General features: G+C 33.8%; 1 protein-coding gene across 2 annotated transcripts in view; it reads left to right on the top strand.

Annotated features, from left to right (window-relative positions):
* The window catches only part of LOC106867254 (E3 ubiquitin-protein ligase Rnf220), a 152,793-nt gene extending 143,115 nt beyond the window's left edge, over positions 1–9,678 (top strand). For both annotated transcript variants that reach the window (XM_052970102.1, XM_052970101.1), the window contains 5 exons: positions 543–592; positions 2,396–2,474; positions 4,093–4,207; positions 7,217–7,291; positions 9,002–9,678. In XM_052970102.1, the coding sequence (XP_052826062.1) occupies positions 543–592; positions 2,396–2,474; positions 4,093–4,207; positions 7,217–7,291; positions 9,002–9,073 (391 nt within the window). In that variant the 3' untranslated portion in view covers positions 9,074–9,678. The remainder of the gene's footprint in view (positions 1–542; positions 593–2,395; positions 2,475–4,092; positions 4,208–7,216; positions 7,292–9,001) is intronic.
* Positions 9,679–9,884: the final 206 nt, after the last annotated feature.

The following is a 9,884-nucleotide window of genomic DNA, read 5'->3' on the forward strand; positions in this document are numbered from 1 at the left end:
TATATATATATATATATATGTGTGTGTGTTTGTGTGTCTCTGTTTGTCCCCACAACATCGCTTGACAACCAATGCTGGTGTCTTTACGTCCCCGTCACTTAGCAGTTCCGCAAGAGAGAATAAGTACTGGGCTTACAAAGAATAAGTCTTGGGGTCAATTTGCTCGACTAAAGGCGGTGCTCCAGCATGGCTGCAGTCAAAATGACTGAAACAAATAAAAGAATAACAGTTTTTAAAAAAAAACATAAAATAGTGTTGTCAAATGAAAAATTGCTTGTGATATTTGTTCCACCTGAATTATGCAGAAAATCCCTTGCTGCTTTTGCAGTCAAAAATGTAGTGAACCAGTGATTGCCTTTTGGGAATTTGGAACCAACAATGCTATTGTTCACAAAATGTGAGATAAAATAAATAAGCAATCATTCTATTTCTGTTGTGTATCAATGTTAATAGTCGCATCTAAATGTTACATTGAAAAGTATTCTTTTATTATTCCTTCTGGAGAAATCTATTTCCATTGTCTCTTCTTTTCCATTCCACAGCACAACAATTGGTTCTATGATGGAATTATCAAATTCTACAGAAAGAGGCGGTAAGAAAACCCATATCAGAATTTGATTCTTTTTGATTCTTTGAAAATCTTTCAATGTTTGGTGTCATGATATTTTATTGGTTTTTAAAAAATTTTTCTTTTAAATAAAATATCCATTGAAATATTAACGACCATTTTTGGAATTGTTTAATGGTGTATGCTTCTCAATAGGCAGCCTAATTTAAATAGGAAATGTAGACATTAGCTGCATATATTATTGTCATTGTTAGCCTTTATCATTTCAGTGCTGAATGTAAGAATACATTAATTCCACTAATTGTGTATGTGTGTGTGTGTGTGTGTTGAGTCTGATAAATTAATTGATGTTGATCATTTTATGTAATATATATATATATATATATAAAAGAAACCAAATTAGAAAAATTTATAAAAATCTCTGCTAAAGAGGAAACTTTTTTGAATGTAAATACTCCTGTATTGACATAGAATAGTATGTTTGCTATTAAGAGAAGTATTTCTTTTGTAAATAGGGAAGAAGAACGCATATTACTGATGGAAGTAGTGTGGTTTGTGTTTGTGTAATGTTAGAATGACTTAAAAGAGGTTATTTTTTATTTGTTTATTTATTATAAATTTGCTAAAATAGGAAGGGCATCATCTCTCTCACCTTTATTGGCCCATCCTAGATTGGTGATATTGATGTAGTTGATCTATATATGGAAAATGTGGGCATGCTTGAGAGAATTCCAGAAAACTTTAGGAAGGATGATAGGGCAAATTGTTTAGTTTAAGGTCTAGGTTTTGGACATAGACTGGAAAGAGAAACAATATATCTATGAGGCGTAGTTGCGATCAAGTTAATGACCGAATATCTGTCGGTTTGATGTCCATGTTAATTTTTTTGTTTTGTTTTTTTATGTAATCTAGGATGTGTGTGTATGTGTATAGCTATAAATTGAATGGCTGTTGTTTCTGAAATCCAAGAAGTTAACTAGATCCTAATTCTATCTTTAAACTCCTTTCAAACATTGGTTCACATCAGTTTCTAAATCATATAAAGATCATTGATAAACTAGTCACTCACACATTTTTGAAGCATTGTTTAACTGTATGCTCCTTCTGATCCTTTTACCATATCAACCTGGGCTCTTTCAAACATGCTACCATTATGTAAGCTTATTTAATGCATCTGCTTCTCATCATAGTGCTTCACCACCCCCAACTCTCTCTCTCTCTCTCTCTCTCAAACCTAACTTACCTGAGCTACACCTTTATGGAACTTCCTTTCTCATCTCCTCTCCAGTACAATCAATTTAGACATGAACCACATTAAGTTCATTCAGTCAGTCATATCTCCTATGTAGAGAGGGATGAGAAGACAATGAACCCTGTTCCTGTAGCTCTCATCAACTATTTGTTTCTTGTATTTATTGAGTTTTATGAAAAGAGAGGATGAAGTGACTTTGGTATGATTTGGACCAAAAGCTGTATGACACTGATCTACTTTCCAGTTGTACAGCCTGCAATGCCTGAGTCTACCAAATTTTAAACACAACTATTCTGTGGCTGCCTGTGTACTGAATTTTCTGGCATTCAAGTTAATATAGTATATAAAGTGTAAACACGAAGCATAAACATTCAGACATCATCAATATCTTTCCAAATCCTGCTGCATTTTGCATGGGATTTTTGGCCCTACAATGTCGTCTTGGTGTCTATCAACTTAACTATTTTGGCCTAAAAAATTCAAGTTGTATGCTGAAAAATACAGTAACACACTGTATCTATTGAAAATACTTGTCTTATTGTAATACATGACGTTTTTACTTTTTTTTTCTTCAGAACACAAATTTGAACCTGAACCCAGTTGTTACCAACCTTATAATCAAGCTGTAGACCAAGGATCAACATCACATAGCTAGTAAGTAGAGTATATGTTACAATTAGGTTTTCTCCTTTTACTCTCCTCTTCTCAAAAAATGTACACACACACATACACTGTCCACAAAATGGCTGACAACTCAGTCAAATAAGACTAGTGTGTATATATGTGTGTGTTAGCACTCATATACACTCACTGATTGTCATATCTTAATTGAGTATTAACTTTGTATATAAACATAGACATTCCCCACTTTTTTCATTTGTTTGTATATCTTCTGTGAATATAGTTTGCCAGTGGTTGCTCAGAACTGGAATAAGTTGAAACAATGAGCATGTAGAATCTCTGGTAGAGAGGCAGTACTTTAGCTGTACCAGATGTAATAACATGTCTAACAATAAATACTCTAATGGTTCGCTGGGAGTAGTAAAGCAAGTCGTGTCACTGACGCAACATAGTGTTGGAGGCAGATCAAGTGGTATTATTGTGGCTCAGGTTGACAACAAAGTGTTTTTTTATTACACATGTAAGAAGTGCAATGATATGAGAGGGAAACATGAACAATGATGTTAGACATTTTAAACACCACTTTGAGACAGGATTTTAAAGATATTAGCCAATATATACTGGGTCATATATACAGATGACTTCAGTTGTATATGCAGGTAAAGTGGTTGGAAAACAGATGTTTAAAGAAGAGATCCCTCTGTGAATGTGGGTGGGGGAAAACTTAAGAAGAAATGGTAAGTATGTTAGACTTCACAGATGAGGTGAGACAGAATGGAAGAGGCTTTATTGGATGTCTTCATCAACTTCTTATTTGAGGTGAAATAGCAATAACAATAGTAACAATGTTTAGATTAGTCTTGAATTATGAATCTTACTAACAAAAAACAAACTTTAGAGGGAAACTTAACTCATAACATACCATCACTTTATCTGGGAGTTGTATTAATGTCCAATCTAATTAATGCTACATAGAGAAAAATCTTCTACACAGGGGAAAAACAGTATCTTACTTAGAAACCGGTGAGGGTTGGCAGCAGAAAAAGCATCCAGGTAGAGAAATCTGTTACACAAAGTGCTAAGTATTATGACAATGATGATGATGATGTGTGTGTGTGTGTGTGTATACACATGTATACATATTATTTTTATTGGTGCGGGCATGGTGGTGGTGGTAGTGACAGCAAGTTGAATCACAAATATTTGCTGACCAGTCACAGGACAGAATAATTTCTTATATTTCCTCAATCAGCAACAACAAGCTGGTTTAATTTCAGTGACACTCTCTTATGTTTCCATTTCCTCTCTTTAACAAGACAACACCTTAAAATGTATCCTTTGGTACCCACCCTGATACGCCGACATGCTCTCCTAAAATATCACTTTTAGTTACTTTAATTACTGCTAATACACTGACTAACCTGTCATGTCAAGCCACTCAGTAACTTCAATAGTTGAGTGATCATCCATTCATAGAGTCACGTGTTTTGTTATTTAACACTGACAGCTAACTTCCAATTTCAGGTGCAACTGTAATCCAAAACAGTCTCTAAGTTTTAAATATTCCTTATGTTGTTAATTTTCTCTCTTTTTTTATCCTATTTTGTTTCTTGATGTAATTGATCCTCATCCAATTAATTGTCTATTGTAGTGACCCTCGCACTGCAACTAATTCTTCACAGCGGATTATATCTGCACTGAAATGTCGCTTGAAGGAGAAAGAAGAAGAAAAAACTGAAGAGAAACATAAATGTTTGATCTGCATGGTATGTAGCATAGTTTCAAATCTTCCCCTTCCCCGTAATAGTAATATTAAAACAACTTCTGGCCAATTATTGGTTCAATAGTTACACATTTATTTTTTTCCATATTAGCAGCATAAGTAAGATCGTTGTAACTTTGAGTTGTCTGTTCAACTACATCAAGTTAATTATATAATTCAAATTTACCTTCGCAAATTTAGGCATCAAACTCTATAGAATTGTAGAAAGAAGAATTTATGCATGTAGATGTGTTAAATGTGTGAGAGAGAGAGAGATAGAATGATTGGGGAAATCTGATATTGCAATTTGGACATTTGTGTGCATGCATACTGGAAATAAAGGAAATATTCTAATCATCTTTTATTTTTCATACTGGCATGGGTTGGATTATACTTAATGAGCCAGTCTTTTACAACTGGCATCCCTTCCTATTGCTATTAGAATGATACACAATGTAAAGCCTCTTTCTCATAGATATGGATGTATATTTGATTCAATGTCTGAAAAATGAAAATTTCAGACTGTTACCATATTTCTAATTTAGGGAAAGTTACTGAATGAAACTATAATTTTCCAGATTTTTAACAGCAGTTTTAGAGTGTATATTTTTGATATTTAAAAGGTTTGATCTTCAGTTGTCATACTGTGTCTTATTATCTACATAATTCCAGACTAGAAACTTTTATTTCTAAACTAATAATAACTAATAGCACTCTTATCAACTGGACCATTGCTTTGTAAACTTACTTCCTAACCTCTTATTGTCAGACAATATTAATTAAGAAATTTCTGATATCAAACTCAGGAAACCCAATGTAGATACACAAGACCATACAAAATTGTAAATGCTTGATTGTGTTTTCTCTCAAAGATTTTTAAAGTACATAGCATCATTAAATGTTGTCTCTGGTGCAAATTGCAGATATGAGATGAAAGCAAGAGCAAAACAAGAGTAGTCTATCTAATTGATTTGTTCTTGTTCAATTTTATATTTCAGTTCAGTTTATATTTCATACACATATTTTGTCATTGGACTGCAGTCATGATAGAGCACTGCCTTATAGGATTTTTCGTCAAACAAATCAACCCCAATACTTTCCTTTAAAGTTTGATAAGTTACTTTTGCTAAGCCCTTAAGTTCTGGGGACATAAACAAACATTGGTTATCAAGTGGTGGTAGGAGACAACACAAGGACATGCGTGTGTTGACCTTCACTATTTGCTTCTCTCTCTCTCTCTCTATTTGTAAGTATATATATATAGGGATATATAAATAGAAAGAGAGAAGCAAACAGTGAGAGTTATCAAATGAGATCCAGAGACGCTCAATATAGAAAAGACTCTGTAGTGCTCAAATGATTTGAACTTACATTCCAAAATCTTTATCAGGGACTAATTCTATGATGTAAAGAGTGACTATAAGAAGATCCAGGTGAGCAGATATGGCAACAATGATGCAAATAAACACAGTTGGGTTTGATACATAATATCATCATCATCATCATCATCATCGTTTAATGTCCGCTTTCCATGCTAGCATGAGTTGGACAATTTCACTGAGGACTGGTGAACCAGATGGCTACACCAGGCTCCAATCTGATTTGGCAGAGTTTCTACAGCTGGATGCCCTTCCTAACGCCAACCACTCCGAGAGTGTAGTGGGTGCTTTTACATGCCACCATCATGAGGGCCAGTCAGGCGGTACTGGCAACAGCCACGCTCAAAATGGTGTATTTTACGTGCCACCTGCACAGGAGCCAGTCCAGCGACACTGGCAACTATCTCGCTCGAATGTCTTACACGTGCCACCGGCAAAAATATATATGCATATATGCTTGTAAGTATATATATATAGGGATATATAAATAGAGAGAGAGAGAAGCAAAAGCTGAAAGTATTCATATATATTTATATATTTACAAAATAGATTTACATGGAATACAAAGGTGTGAGCATTCCATCTGCCAACATTATGGCTATACATAATTCCGAGCCCCAAGAAACAGCTGTTGGACCTGAAATACCACACCCTTTCCCCTTAGTTTTCTGTGCCTTTGTACTCCATGTAAATTTGTTCTATAAATATATGAATATCTATATGCTTATGCATGAATGTTTTCAGTTTTTGTTTCTCTATATGTTCATTTGTTTATTTGCATCATTTTACATGTGTGTGTGTATGTGTGTGCATATATATAACTGCCTTCCTTACAACAGTTTCCATTTACCAAATTCATACACGAAGCATAGGTTCGCCCAGAGCTATAGCAGAACTGAACATAAAACCATGTGGTTGCAAAGCATGCTTCTTAACCACATAGTCATGCCCACACCTTCTTGTGTGTCTGTTTTGATAAACACGCAAACAAATTTAAGTATCCTCCATGAAATTCTAAGTAATTTTCATGCCCTAGTCCTTTTCACAGGTAGTGTAAACCTATAGTTGGAAAGAGTAGACGCAAGAGCACCGACAAATGAAATGCAGTATAAATATTGTAATTACAATGTAAAGATTAGATTGATTGTCCTGAAATAGATAATTTTATTAATAGTAATTCAACTCAAATATTTAGAAAATGAAAGTGGATTGGTAGCACAATTAGAAAGGACACACCAAATGCAGCGAAAAGCGCTTTACAGTGGAATCCAGATGGATATAGAAAGAGGAGTAGGCCTAAGAACTCGTGGTGTAGATCAACACAAAAGGAACTAGAGAGAGGGGGACATTCATGGCAGAGTATAAGTACAGAAGCGAGAAATTGTGTGACATGGAATTCAATTATAAGTGGCCTATACTCCGCGTTGGAGGGTTAAAGGCAAGAAAAAAAAAATATTTAGACATGTAATCATTAAACTAGTACCAAAAATAGGTTTCATTATCATCCCAGTGGTTTCAGTAAACTGTTATTCTTACTTGGTTTCTTTTTCGCAAACCTGTACACATCAGTTATTATATGCTTGCTTTGTTAATGTCAATTCGTTATTTATTAACAGTGTAACATTTGTTTTCAGGAATCATATAAAGTCCCTTTAACATCAGTCCAATGTTGGCATGTCCACTGTGAGCAGTGTTGGCTGAGGACTCTAGTAAGTCTTTATTTTGTGTTTCATTCATTATTAGACATTCAACTTCACAATATCAGTCAGTTTCAAGGTTGTGTGTGTGTGTTACAATTCATTGTTGGTATTTGATGATGACATCAGAGAATATAACATTTCCATTTCTTCTCTAATAAATCTGAGGTCTCATGCTTATGTTAGGATTTTCTGTGAGACTAAAACACTAAACTGTGACTAATATGGTCTGGAGTTCTAAACCTTATTACTATCTTACTTCTTTGAGTCTTCTTATTCCAATTATGCAACAACAATACAGGCTGTACAACCCATGTATAGGAGAAATGTATATAGAACATTAGATATATGTAAAAAGCTTTCAAATATTTCATAATGCTACAGTCATTGAATTGAGCAGTTACAACTCTTAAGATACATATAAGACATCATGTACCTTGTATAAGAAATATTTATTAGCATACAGTGTGCTTCTGTCAGAGAAACAACTATGATTGAATTCTCTAAATTTTTTATTGAAAACATTAGATTATTATTTTATAAAGACAATATATTGTCATTTGTATTAAAACTACTACATTACTTATCCTTATATATCAATCTTTTGTTGTGGTAGTTTGAAGGTAGATCAATGACTAATGAAACTAAATGCATTGAAGTATTCAGTCCAACACTGTCACTCCACCAGCTTGCAAAAACCATAGGGTAATGTGATCCTGACTACACTGTGTCTGGAAAAAGACAGGGCAGTAAAGACTAGAATGTCTCTGATAACTGGTCTGCTGAATAAAGACTGACCTACAGCTAAACATCACCAAAAATAACTAGCAGAATATTCACTTCCAATGTACCATCTTTCACCTGTTTATTTCAACAGTCAGTGGTTCCTCTATTGGTGATTCCACAGTGTTTAGAGGTGATAATCCCACCTAGATGTGAAAGATACCCACCCAATATTGAAGACTTGTGTGTGATGATTTAATGTGGAGTTGCCTATTACATACTGACTACTATGACACAATCAGATCTTGAATCTGTATCAAATGATAAAGTGAACCCAGGAAAATTGACAGACACTAATTTGAAATAGATGAACTCATTCTTATTCTTTGCAAACAGTTATGGTAGGTTAATGTAAGATAAGTGTTATATCTAGAAACCCAACAAAATGCTAGCAGCAAATTTTGATTTATGATCTGTTAATAAATTGTCATATCTACTCAGCCATCTCATTCTCATTAAATTTTCCATTAACTACATTAAGCTTTCAATGGATGTTTCCCTGCCAACATTATAAACTGTTCTCTGACCCTGCTGTGTTATATTCACCATTCTTACATGAAAGTTTTTCATTTATTCATACGTTTGACTGTGGCATGGAGAAGTTACCAATTCAGATGTAGAATTTGTCTGTTCCCCTTGCATTGCTATTGAATAACAGCTGTAATGTTGTTACAACAGCTTTTCTCCCACACTCCTTAAATATAGATGATGATGTATATGTAGGTGTATTATATGTTAACAAATGTCTATATATTTACTAAATATTAATTTGTAATGCAAATGTCCAGCTAGCAATGGATATGTAATTCAAGTCCCTTCAATAATACTGTCTACAATTGCTGCCTAAAATACTTAATACTACTTTATGTTGAAAATCTGTGCAACTAATTAATTCATTATCTTACATTGTTTTGTTTCTTTTTTTCCATTTTTTGCCAGGGAGCCAAGAAGTTGTGTCCACAGTGTAATATGATTACATCTCCATCAGATCTCCGGCGAATATTTTTGTAGCAGATTTTCTCCCCCATTAACCTCACACAACTAGCTCTCTCTTTTTTATTATTTATTTTTAATTATGATTGTGTATAATTTACTCTTCATACACAGTACAAAAACACTCACTCACCCACACACCACGTCATTGTCCCTCCATAAGTCAGCTATTCTAATTACATTGTGGTGTCTTTCCAATTCCGGATACAGAGAACTGTGCTAACTCATCAGGAACAAATGGCAACAGAACTCTCTTGAATCCTTGACCAAACAGAAAATCACAATAACACGAATACTTAACACACTTTCTTACCCTCTGGTTCTAGCAAGATCACCAGATGTGAGGACTGATTTGCAGATTTTAACAATAATAAAAAAAATATATAAAATTAAAAACAAATAAAAAATATATCAAAGAATTTATCCATTCGGGTAATACAAAAAAAGAAAAAAAGAAAAGGAAACTTATCTGCATTCTCTTGAATGCGAAATACCTTTTTGGATATTATACACCTCTCGGATCTTTAAATCTGTTAGTGATCTTGAGGTAAAAATCACAAAGTAGATTCCACTTTATATAATTCTCTCTACTATTTTGACATCATAAAACCTTTGCTCCAACATTTCTTTTTCTGCCTTTTATTTTTCTACTTTGACAACAACTCTAGTTTCAGGTAAAAACACTCAAACATAACAAGGGAGACAACCTTGTAGTGTTTTGATAATTCTTTGCCATCATTTTAATATCTTCTACAAATACCACCAAATGTTATCATAGTTTGTTATGATCATAGAAAATAAATGAGGGGTTTAATCAGTTCATTGATTA

Source organism: Octopus bimaculoides, chromosome 8 (assembly GCF_001194135.2).
Source record: "Octopus bimaculoides isolate UCB-OBI-ISO-001 chromosome 8, ASM119413v2, whole genome shotgun sequence".
NCBI classification, from domain to species: domain Eukaryota; kingdom Metazoa; phylum Mollusca; class Cephalopoda; order Octopoda; family Octopodidae; genus Octopus; species Octopus bimaculoides.